Source organism: Xiphophorus maculatus, chromosome 16 (assembly GCF_002775205.1).
Source record: "Xiphophorus maculatus strain JP 163 A chromosome 16, X_maculatus-5.0-male, whole genome shotgun sequence".
Classification (NCBI taxonomy): Eukaryota; Metazoa; Chordata; class Actinopteri; order Cyprinodontiformes; family Poeciliidae; genus Xiphophorus; species Xiphophorus maculatus.
The window spans coordinates 14,481,153-14,494,144 of record NC_036458.1 but is presented as its reverse complement, the minus strand read 5'-3'; the positions used below and the strand labels follow the sequence as shown (position 1 = coordinate 14,494,144).

At 37.8% G+C, this 12,992-nt stretch overlaps 1 protein-coding gene across 1 annotated transcript in view; it reads right to left on the bottom strand.

Annotated features, from left to right (window-relative positions):
• The window catches only part of LOC102236859 (cytoplasmic phosphatidylinositol transfer protein 1-like), a 67,054-nt gene extending 65,924 nt beyond the window's left edge, over window positions 1-1,130 (bottom strand). The window contains exon 1 of the mRNA XM_023349392.1: window positions 607-1,130. Coding sequence (XP_023205160.1) covers window positions 607-654 — 48 coding nt within the window. The 5' untranslated portion in view covers window positions 655-1,130. The remainder of the gene's footprint in view (window positions 1-606) is intronic.
• Window positions 1,131-12,992: the final 11,862 nt, after the last annotated feature.

Genomic DNA, 12,992 nt, shown 5'->3' with positions numbered 1-12,992 from the left:
ACAGATGACTTCCTGAGACCTGAGCGAGGTATTGTTTTGTTGCTTCACACAGGGGTGTCCGATTAGATAGATAGATAGATAGATAGATAGATAGATAGATAGATAGATAGATAGATAGATAGATAGATAGATAGGTAGGTAGGTAGGTAGGTAGGTAGGTAGGTAGGTAGGTAGGTAGGTAGGTAGGTAGGTAGGTAGGTAGATAGATAGATAGATAGATAGATAGATAGATAGATAGATAGATAGATAGATAGATAGATAGATAGATAGATAGATAGATAGATAGATAGATAGATAGATAGATAGATAGATAGATAGATAGGTAACAGCTTATTTAAATGCTGAATTATAAACTGAAAAGCAGCAATAGCGCCACCCCGCGACTACAACCTGACTGCAACTCTATTGTAACTACTCTGCTGCAAAATACGGGGAAAAACGCATAGCTGGCAACTTTACAACAATACAGTACAACAGATAGAACTGCCCACCAGGGAACAGGTCTGCAGCGGCGTGGTTTTTAAGCACAGATATGCAGTGAAACAGTGAAACCCAGCAGAAAGAGCAGGATGCACAGCAGCGAGAATGAATGGAAACTTCACCTACCTCCTCCACTGTCAGAGGCATGCAGATGCGGTACTCCTTCAACAACATGGTCCCCGCGCTAAAGGTAACAGTAGGAAGCTGCGTCGGATGAGTTGGAAAATCTCCACAATAAAACCCAATAAGATCCAAGAAGAAAAAAACTGCAACGGTCAGAAAATCGCGCTCCACTTCTGCAGCAGCCGCCGTTCCGCAGTGCCGAAGCTCTTTGCACTCAGCAGCTTGTGAACGGCAAGTTTCTTTCAAAACATGCAACCCCCCTTCACCAGTTCTCTAAACTAATCCATCGGCATCCATTAAACAGCTGATAACGCAAAAGCGCACGAACAACAAACTCCGAAATAAGTCTCTTGCAACGGCGTTTCGCTGGCGCTTTCGTCCAGGAGTGAAAAACCAAAACACTTCCAGAGAAATAAAAGTCTTCACACACTACTGTGATGAAATCTACCAGAATGCCTCCTTTTCTTTAGTTTTCCTCCGGCAGCTCCGTGCGGAGATGCGCGGCACAGAGCAGCAGCAGCAGCAGCAGCATCTCTGTGAAGCGCGCAGCAGCAGAGTGGACCAATATGAAATAAATGCATATGAATGACCCCTGCTGTAGAAATACACATCAACAGCATGATGGAGCCTTAAAAAACGCTCAAATGACATGATTGCTTTGGAACGAAGACATATAAAAATGTTTGCCACAGTATGGTTAGATAACCTCTGAGTTTTCAACATTTGTAATCAGAATTAGCCTTTACTGTTAGAACTGCACAGGTTAAATATTTAAGTGTGTAATATTATGCACTAATCTATTTCTGTGTGTTTTTTTTTTCTTTTTGTGTATTTTTTTCCTTTTGTGGGACATTCACGGTAACTCGTTGAATAGCAGCAGTTATAATAACTTTCTCTACCGTCGCTCCTCTGCCAGCCTCGTGGTTCTGACTGCACTCTTTCCGAAATATGGTTCTGATCACGAACTAATTGTAGTCCCGGTACTGGCCTTGGTTCTGAACTGAAGCTGACCATGGTCCTGAAATGTCAGCACGCCAGACATATTTTCGACACAGCTGGAAAGCCTGAAAAAGTTCCAGCACAACTTTAAGGAGCTCTTTTAGAGAGTTTAGGTGATTACTTGTAATAGCGACTAATGGATCATTAATCAGTTTCCGTCTGATTGCTATGAACTGAAGGGCTAAGATTAGTTAATCACCTTTATTGTTTATTGCATTTAGGCCAAGATGAAAGCAGTTCAAGACAGCACTAAAATACAACACAGACATAAACATTGTAGCCATCAGAAAACATTAGAGGTTCCTTTAAGCAAAACTAAACCAAATCCACTCACATGTCAAGCATAACAGTCAAATAAATTTGATTACTTAAAATGTTTATTATTGCTTACACACTTTCAGTGGAACATATTATTTGGAGTTATTACTCCGTGAGTCATTTTCTGTAGCTGTAGTTTCACTGGTGTGTTTTGTGTTTTCCTTTGGTGTCATCCATCAGTTCTCAGCCTCTTGGTCAACCTCAGAGATCCTCGGAGATGCATGTTCTTTTACTCATTTTCTCTTGATTCATGAAATAATTTGCTCAGGTTTTCTTTGTGGGATTTTAAAATTAAAATTTTAAAAATTTGTTTGATAAACTGAAATAAACACATATTTGTGCAGTACAAAATGCGCAAAAATAGCCTTCTCTGTTTTGTGTTCTATTTTTATTTTATTTTTTAATGAACAGAACCTGATCTGGAATGATATGCATCCAAAGGTATCAAATCAAGACAGCACCTCTGAGTGCTTCTTGCTTAAGGCTAGAAATCTTCAGTTCCTTTTGTTATGATCTGTCCAATATAAGATGCAAAGTTTAAAAAAAAATACGTTGCTTAAATTGCAGACCGACCAGTTTTACAACACTTACCGAAGTGCATGAAAAGGTCCTAAAGTTGTTTCATTAAAACCATTAGACATAAAGAGCTGCAGTACCCGGCTCCTCCGGTAGATGTCCCTAGAGACATTTGAATCTAAATGGTAAACGACCGGCGTCACATCATCCTTTAAGGAGCAAAAAGATATGTTTTTTCTTTCTTTTTCTTTTTTTTTTTTTTTACTAAAGGGAACTTACAGCAGCATGTGTTTCTTAACGATGCAGTTTTATTACATTATCAGAAGGGCAGCAGAGATAATTTATACACTCTGGAGAAAAAAAAAAGTATCCTATGATGAAATATTAATACCAAAATGTATTTATTGAGTATTCAGCTTTAAAATATGGATTATACATAAAATAATGTACACCCCAGACAGACTGACACTGTTCATGCATAAGTACCTAAGTGCTTTATATTAATGTTTTTTGACAGCGAGGGGAAGCTGGAGTACCTGGAGAGAGTCAATGCAAACTCAACAAAGAGCAAAGAGCAAAATTCAATGTAAAACGACGCTGGGTTTGGGCTCAAATGTCACAGAAATAAATTTGACAAATGTGAACTAAATCAAACATTTAGTTTTGAAAGCTACGGAAGTTAAACTAGAATTTATTTACATTTTTAGATTTTGGAAAGTTAATTAAAAAAAAACACTTTATTTTGTAGAACGATACCAGTTGAGTGAGTCCTCTCCAGACAGTGAAAAAAGGTACATAGAGCATTTAAAATTATGCAGCATAGTTTGAAACCAAAAACAAATTACCTTTAAAAGCCTCGTCATTTCTCCTCTGTTGTAGATATTCTCTGTAGATATTTCATAAAAGCATTCAGAAAACTACAGAAGAGCAACACATGACTTTGGAGTTTGCCGTTTGCAAACCCCTGTTGTAGACGGCATCATGGTTCAACACTGAATGAAACTTCCATCAACATGATTACCCCTTTTGAATAAAGGGGGCAGTTTGACTGAATTAACAGAGTATCTGAAACATGTAGGCCCTACATTGTAGGGCAACCCTGCCTAGTTTTCCAAACACGACAGTTCCCACTTCTGAACTCAAGAGGGCGCTTTGTACTCAATCTAATGGTGCAATTGCAATTATTATACACAACTGATATCAGGAGCAGGAAGGCAATTAGGCAGGTATCCAGACTAATGTGCCCTAGAAACATATGAGTGTGTCCTCCCCCGTTGTTTGATAATGTCAGAGTTCTTCAGTATTATTTGTAAAGAATAAAAGTTCACAGAACTGGTTCCATGAATAGCTGATCATTAAAGAAATGTGTGAGAAGAGGTCACACGAATATTAAGCAAGTGTAGGACTTTTCTTATTGAAAGCCAAGTCAGGTAGATCACAGAATAATAAATAAAGAACAGATTATTATCTTTTTTTAATCTTTTAAATGCAATATGTTTAATAGTGAGCATAAGCTTGTGCTTGCCACTATTGGTTATCTTTACCTCATTAGTATGCTTGGATGGTTTCGGTTGTACACACACTCAGTGTGTGAGGGGTGGGGGTGGGGTGGGGGTGAGGATTTTCTCTTGGAAGCTCATGGGATTAACGCTACTAACGCCAGAATATTTGTACAAGCATGGGGAAGAAGGACCTTAAGTTGTAGTGTGAAAGCTCTTCACCTTTTCTATGCTCTACTGTGCAAATTAAACACACACATGGGAAAGACGAGCACACACATATACTTTCTTTGACAAATTAGAATCGCAAGCAATTTTGGGAGGAGAACAACAACAGACCCACCTACTGCTCCTCTGTAATTGGATTTAAAAAGGAAAATCATTTGACATTATGCTTCTGTACATGTAATGATGAGACCTGCTACAATTAGGTAGAAAGACAAACTCCATCTGCCACACACACACACACACACACACGCACACACACCCCCACACGCACCTAGACGCACACACACACACACCAACACACAGCAATCCCTGCTTATTTCAGCCAATATCAGAGAGCTGGCAGCGAGGAGAAACTGTTGCTAAGAGACCCGGCTTCCTCGCCTCTTGCCGTTCAACATCATTAGTTGGCCTTTACAGTCACTTTTCTAACCACTCAGCCCAGTCCGTACAATGTTCCTGTGAAGGGAAAAAAAAAGGAGCCCACCTCTCTGCTTTGACGATCCTGTGGGTGTTTCCTGTGACCAAAACGAAAATGCTTTATTGAAGCCACAAGTTTTGGAAGGGAAATAGGTGTTTGTGTGTATTTCAGCAGCTGCTTAATGACCGGATTAGCACTAGGTGAACGAACGGAAGGAGGGTCTGATGGCGGCGGATGGAAGTCTTCATTACTCCTAATAGTGCATTTATTGCCTGACTAATAGGACACAGTTTATCCACGCTCAAAATGCAGCTGCTGCTTTAAACACCCAGTGAAGTGGAAATATTTTGGTTTTGTTTAATTCTGTGAAAGTTTTTGTCGTCTTAAATCTCGATGGCAATTACTAAGCTTTGATCAGAAGATGCCAATCGTGACTGTTTGGATTTGTTTTATGCTTGTCTTAAGCTCTTAAGCTTAATATATTCACTTACTGGCAAAATTACACAGTTCACCCAATCTGATAATTATTGACAAATTGTGGATCTCTGTGTTTTGCTTCAGAGCTGCTCCTTTCATATTCTTTTCATTTCTGGCAATTAAAGTAAAGCCATGCTGATTACATGAGTTACATAAAGAGAATACGTACAGCAGCACAGCTTTTTGATTCTAGCATTTAACAGAATTGTAAACTACCCTTAAACCTCAGGCGAGGTGCTAGTGGCTGGGATAGATTTGAACGGAAGTATCCATCTGCGTCAGTCTCAGCCTCCACAGAGTGAATGATTGCAGCTGTTCAGCCAATGCAAATGGACCTGTGTGTGCAGTCCTCTAAAAGGCAACAGCACACAGGCTTTGGTGATGAAGGTAAATGTAGGTCAAAGGCTAATTTTTTAAAAGCAAACGTTAGCCGAAAGGGATACAACAAGAACTGATTGATCTGGAGAAACAATTTATGGAAAACACTGAAAAAGAAAATGCAAGGGGATCAATTTAGGATTTCTAACACAAATGAATTGCCTTGGAAATTATTTTTATGTAGAATGACTACTGCAAACAACAACAGGTGGTTGAAATACAAATAGGTATTCACACATGTTCCTAAGCATGTCCTATAAGAAGTAACTGCTTTACAGGTTAAAGGGTGGCCTGTTGTAACAGCAATCTTGATGATTTAGACAATAGAAAGAATAAAATTGTTATTCATTTTTATTTTTATTTTTAAATAAGAAATTCTACAGGTGACCAGAGATTTCATGACAGATTCTATGATGGCAAGCTGGAAAAGCTTTTCTAAACCACGACACATCCAGCGCTCTGCTTCACAGCTGGTATTCCAGAATTTATTTTCCTGGAATGCTGCATTTGGTTTATTATGTATTGTTTTTTATGCCAAATATATCCTCTGTCCTAATACCGTTATCCCCCCAAAAAAGTATGCATTAATATTTTTGGCGGGGAGGGGTGAAGGGCTTAAAACATTTCAATGATGAGCTGAGAGAGAAGTAAAACCCAACCTATCAATTAGTGTAACTGGTTCTGAAATATAGATACTGATTCCAATAACTCTCAAGCAAAAGGAAAAGGAAACATGATTTTCAAAACTTTTAACTAAGAAAAAAAGTTAATCTTACACCCTTAGGTAATCCCACCAAACAATTGCTTTGCCCTGTCAAAAAAACCGACTTAAAACAGATTGCAACCACTTTTTACAAACAGTAAAAGACCTAAGCTCACTCAAAACAGAAGAATCTCCTCTTGTGGACAGCTTCGCTGTAGGATGTATGCACATTATGGATTCCAGATGAGCAAGGCAAGGACAAACGAGATAAATTATGTACAACAGCGTTGTCCTTTAATTTCCTTCAGATGCATCCTAAAATCTACATTATTGTAACCCAAAACCAAGGGTGAGTTTCAAAACTCTCACCAGCTGCTGTTAAAAGAAAAGTGATGCAATGGTGAATGCAACCCAGTCCTAATGTTTGAGAAACATCCTGCAACCTATTGCATGTTTGGATGTTTTTCGTTGTTGTTGTTTTTGTTTGCAGGATTACATCACTCTTTTTTTTTTTTTTTTTTTACTGTACTTTGTTTTATATAAAATAAAGTTAAACCCTTGAAAGGATTTTTTAAAATTGTTTTTGTTGAGGATTTCAGTTGTTTTCATATATCATAAGCTAAAACTTGTCGTTGTTTGTTCTCTAACTAAATAGGCCTGGTTAAAATTTTTTGAAATCTTTTATAAATACAGAAGGTATTTGTTTACTTTGTGTGAGATACTGAAACAAAAATGTATTGATTGTAACGGCTGAATGAGATACCATGACACACAACTATATCAAAATCTAAACATGTGAATGATTTCCTCCTGGACTGTTTATTTTCCACCCCTGGGAGTCAAACGTTTAGATAACTACAGACGATCAGCTAGATACAAATATGGCTACATACTCAACACACACACTACATACAGGAAAGTTCAAAGCGCTCTCCAAACACTCGCTTGGCACTCTGTCAGATACACAACAGCGAGTTGGCAGTTTATACCTGAGAAATGACAAAAAGGGGCAACAATGACAGCCACTGAAAAACAATAACCTGTGAGAGATTCTGCGAGGTGAGGTGACAGAGTTCAGTCTAGACACAACTGTAGTCTGGCGTCTGCATCCCTTTTTGTTGCTTAAAGGCTCAGAAAACCTTATTGTCACTGTGAGAAGTTTCACAAGGGATTTTCAGGGAGGACCTAAATTCAGACAGAGCTGTTTAGGGTGGTGAACAATGAAAATTTGAAATGTTTGTTAAAAATATTAATATTTACTGAGCAAATTAAAATGGGCAGTTTAATTGTGCAGCCCAAAAGAAGGAAAGGCAACATGTGGTGAAATTTTGACTTGGCTGGATGCTGAAAGCAAGAAGAAACAAAGACAAAGAACAATTGAAGAAAAATATTTTTCAGCCAACTAAAAACTCTGGCAGTAGCAAAGAGAAACCCTGTTTGGATTCATGGATAAATGAAACTGATTCATGTAACAATTAATGTGTAAAACTGAATTGAAATGGCAAATTTTGATCGAAAAGCAGAAATGAATGATATCACTTTTATGCTTATTTCTACTCTATATCAGCCTTGATATAGAGTATCAAGGCTGTTGTATATTATTTACAACAGTTTATCTGTTGTAAATGGATACATTTTGGAGTACCCAGTTGTCCCTCACAGGTCACAGGGGGCTGCTGCTTGTCTTTAGTGATCTTTGGGCTTCAGGTTGTCAATCCATCACAGTGCAACACAGAGACACAGAGGACAAACAACCATCCACAAACACTCACTCATAACTGAGGGGAACATGAAGTGGTCAGTTAACCTAATATCCATATTTTTGCACTGTGGAAAGATGGAGGAGTTTCTAGAGTAAAGGTGCCTAACTCTAAACCTTGAGAACAAAAATCTGGCAATTGTTAGGTGCATTTCCGCTCCAACATACCTGAATCAGATGGATGGGTTAATATCAGACGTCTGACCTGCTGATGAGTGAACTGAGCATGTCTCTTGGGGAAGGAATGCATCTAAACGTTTCAGGACAGTTGATATAGTTGGTCACCTCAGATCTAGAGAGAATCCACACATACACAGGGAAAAAAAATTCAAGCAGAAAGAGCCTGAACCCAAAACCTGCATCTGCATCACCATGGAGCCATATGTGTGCACAAAGCTGTGAACACATGTTCATTTCCAATACGGTAGATATAAACCAGGAAATATGAATAAACCAGTAAGACAAGAATTCAAACAGCAAGGTAATGATGATGTTGATGAGAAGGCCTAAGTTTTAAACATAGTAAAGTAATGCAGAACAATAAGAAACAAAAGAGCCCATCTCTAAATTATAATAAGGAAACTAATTTGTCATAATTTTACTTTCTATTAATGATGATATTCAGAAATTAATTCTAATTAATACAGAGTTTGATGAAGTGCAATCAGAAGCGCAAGAGTCTTCTTCTGGTAAATGCCGGAAGATGTTTTGGCCCAGCAGAGTAAATGTCAGGGCCATAAAATCTACGAAAAATCAACACAATTAGCAATGTTTGCTCAAGGGTGGTCGTCTTGATTCGCAATGAATGCCAGATCAGTGGAACAATGAGCTTCAGTGCACTTATCCCCAATCAGAAGCAAGTATGCAGATAACAAAAGCTACTAAAGACCATAAAAGTGCAACATCAAGTACCTTTCATTGCTTTTGAACGTTGAATAATTTCCCAACAAATCAGGAACAATGCGCCTCTGCCACCGCGCCTGCTCCCGCGCTTATCAATCATGCCCAGCGACCTTTTGGAGCGCTGGTTGATGCTTCGGTGTCAACACTGTTTCCATGGATACGCCAGCAACCAATCCACATCTCCGATTCCCCAACGCTGGTCAGAAACCAAACCATGTATCTAGTGCTGGTTGTGATGGACCAGCATTGCAAAGTAGAAAAAACTACCAACCCTGTGAAAAAGGTGGCCAATATGTGCTTTTTCACCCAGGTAATTTCAGTCTTCCCATTTCCCAATCTGGTGGGTCAGAGAGCCACTGAGGTGTCATGCCTATTTCATTTGGAGAAGAAGATTGTCTCTTGCATAATGTATAATAAAATCTGGACTTATTGCTAGTGGGGAGATATTGCTGTGAGAGCTGTGGCATTCTTTTCCATCCTGGGACTCAGCTTGTGTTTCTCCTGGAAAATTAAACGACAAGCGCTCAATATCACAGCTATCAGGGTGTGATGTTTGGAGGAGGGGTGGGGTGCATTCTGACATGTGGATGTGTGTGTGTGTGTGCGTGTGTGTGTGTGTGTGTTTGTTTATTGCTGTTTTTGTGTGTCTGTTTCATGTTGATGGATGCATCGCATGTCTTTGCAGGCTTTTACAGAAGAAGAAAAAAACATTTTTGCTTCCTCATGGTGGAAGCAGGGATTCTTAAGTCTGGTGATTGTTCCCTCCTCACTGCCAAACTGCTGCTTCCATGTCACTATGGAGACACTGGTTGCTATACATCAACCAATCAGTGGAGAGTAAGGCATGTTAAAGATTTTCCTGATCAAAGATTCTTCTAATCCTTTGTTTTAGTTCGTTTCTGCCCGTTTCTGTTTAAATCTATCTCTAAAGTAAACAAAAATAATATTTAATAAAAATCTTAATGAGGAAGATTAAACATCTTCAGGGAGTTAAAAAATCCCTCTAGTAAAAGTTTAAAATGGTAAGATTAATACATCAGTCCAGCTACAGACATAGATGTTGCTCTGTCTGCTTTTAACTTGGACTTGAATAAGTTGTCTCCCTCAGTGGAGAAAAAATTAGCTGACACCATTTTTATCAAGAAATCACTACAAGTTTCGGGAGATAAACTGCACCTAATTCATATATGTTCTCTTTAATCAACAGAAGGTAAAATGTAAAAATACTTTATAGAGATTTAGAGAAACAATGACACAAAAAACATGCAAATCTAAAAGCTTTCTTTTTTTATCTGTCATGTGAACTCTACCTGTGAACGATGATAACACTGTCTTATCTATCTAATACCCTCTTCTTCATCACCTGCCAAAATCGTATGTTGTCCCATCTGTCTGTTGCACATCTCTGCTCTCCAGCTCTGCTCATGTAATGAATGCAAGCACAGAGGGGAGCAAAATTTAAGTGTAAATGTATCAGTTTTCGGTTTAATGATCTGATGAGATCCTGGAAAAACATTATGTTTATTAATATTCTTATAATATACTTATTTCAGACAATACCACAAGTTCAAACAATACAACTGTGTCTTACAATGTATTGTACTTGTAGAAAATTGTAAGATGGTAATCAGGTCTAATACGTAGGACCGAATCAGATGCGACTCTCAATCTCACTCTTTCTGATTCTTACTGCATCCTACTTCATCAGAGTTGCATTTCTCTGAGAAAACGTCTTACAGACTAGATGAAAGTGCTTCAAAATCCATGTTGGAAACTGTTTAAAGTAATTTATTTGGCGGTGTGTTTTCAAACGCTTGCTGATTGCCTCTGAAGCCACTGCTTACTGCCAATTCTCACTGTTTACTGGTAGCCTTGCTGTTTAGTGCCAGTTATGAAGTTTTTTCTTTACAATGCACATAAAAGTTTTTAACAAATGCAAAATTGTTACTGTCTTTTTTAGTCTTTTTAAAAAAAAAAATAAGTATAGCAATAAGGTGGATGCTAAATTGGGTTTAGAGTCACACGGGGAATTGTTTTCCAATTCTTGTCACATATCATCAGGATCTTTTCTCAGTTTCATCCTCAGTGTTTTATTTTATTTTTTATTCAGATCACAGTTTCTGATTCCAAGAACAAAACAAACTAACAGGAAGCATGTGACAAACACACCAGCATTTAAAACAAGGTGACATCATTTTGTTTACATCACTGTTCAGTTTCACTCCATAAAAGAAGCACCAGATTACTGCCCTTGATATTCCTCATGAAACAGACTTAAGTCTAATTCAGAGCGAGCCACACTTTAAAAGGATGTTTTTAGCTGTTAACACTCATGTGGCCAGCAGTTCAAATTCTCCTCCCAGGAGACTCAACAGACCATTATCACCTGCGAGTACCAAAACAACAAATTCTGCACTAGGAGTCTGAGGCGATGATGCCATCTTTAGTAATATATAAGCTTGCTCTCCCATAGGAATACTAGTGTTGGAATATAAACATGTCTTGTCTGGGGTTTCCTAGCTTTTGTGACTTTTGTGACTAACTGCCCCCTCAGATTCCTCATAGTCTGATAGTCCAGAGTAAATGAAGAGACGAAAACCATTGTTGACAAAATTTCCATTTAAGGTTTTCCACAAATCATCTAAAGGGCACAGTGAAAACATGAAAGAAGATTATCTGATCAGATTGATTTAATAAGAGACAAATTGTCTAAACTTTGTTTTTTAAGTACCTTAATCTTGAATTGTGAGTTTTAACTTAACGCTGCAATTTAAATCGATCAATTATTTCACAATATGCACGAAAAAACTGCCCTCCCCTACCTAAAGAGCACACATTTGTCTACTATCACGTTAAAATAACTACTTATTTTACTTTAAAATAATTAAAATTCTTGTTTCAAATCGCATGAACAAAATTTAAAATAATGAATTTTATTAAACATCACAATGAATTCTCCTGAAAAACATTTAGTGTGAACAGGACATTATCCTCAAGTTTTACAAACTGTCAGTTGCTTTAACATAAACATGCAAGAGTCAGATCAATGTCACACTTCCATCTCAGGATGCAAAAACATGCCGCCAAGCACACTGTTTTCTTTTTTCAGTTTATTTTTTAAATGCCAACCTAAAAACTCTACTTTATTCAACTCTTTGAGGTTTGACCAAATTAATCAAAAGTTAACTAAACTTATCACTGTAAGTTTATCTTTCACAAACTCACACATTTAGGTTCAAAATCTAAAACTCGCAAAATTTATTTGAGTTAAAGAGTAGAAGATAGTAGACAAAACTAAATGCGGCTCAAATGTTTTACAGCGTCGCATTGCAAAGCCAAATAGGCAAAACACCAGCTGTATGTACAACTGATAAAAACCGAGTTGTTATGATTAAATTGAAGAGGACTTAATTTTTACAGGGCAGTGGTGGAAATGTAGTACTATTTTATTCTGCTATGCTTTTTCCCCAAGATAGAATAATAATAATGTACACATATGTCAAAGTTTAACTTAATGACACCCACGCAACAGACATTTTTATAACCCATTATGATTCTTGTGGCATTTTAAGCAGAAGTCAGGTAGGATAGCAGTAAACAAGTTAATGGAAAATAAAAAGAAGGCGGAGGAAGAAGATGAAAAAGGATCAGTGGGAAGATGTGAAGCTAATATGAGCAGGACAGAGATGAAGAAGCTAATGGAGGCTAATGAATTCATCTACAGGGCTCTAAGGTGTTGGCAGGACCGTGATAAAAGTTTTCTCTTCTATGTACCTCCCCCCACTCTCTCTTTCACCTAAAGAGTGGAAACAAAGACACACTGTGACTTTATGTGTTTCACTATTACTGATGATAAATGCCTCCCTCTGGCTTTTCTGCTCATTCTGGTTTCTTGATGATATTTTTCTGGTGTGCTTTAAGTCTAAAACCTAAACGAATAAGACTTTATTTATCATTGTTGACTAGATTGGTTTGCGGCAGTAGGCAGAGGCCAGTTTTACGAAAATAATATGGATCCTGACAAATAATATTAAAGTCACTGCCTTTTTATCTTTGTACTCCAGCTCAGACTTGAGATTCTTCTCAGCATTTTGCCCTAATCTCTGTTACCGTATCTGTAGTTATTTTCACAGTCTAATTGATTTACAATGAACCCCTGAGAGAATAATATGTTCTTAAATCTTGCAAGGA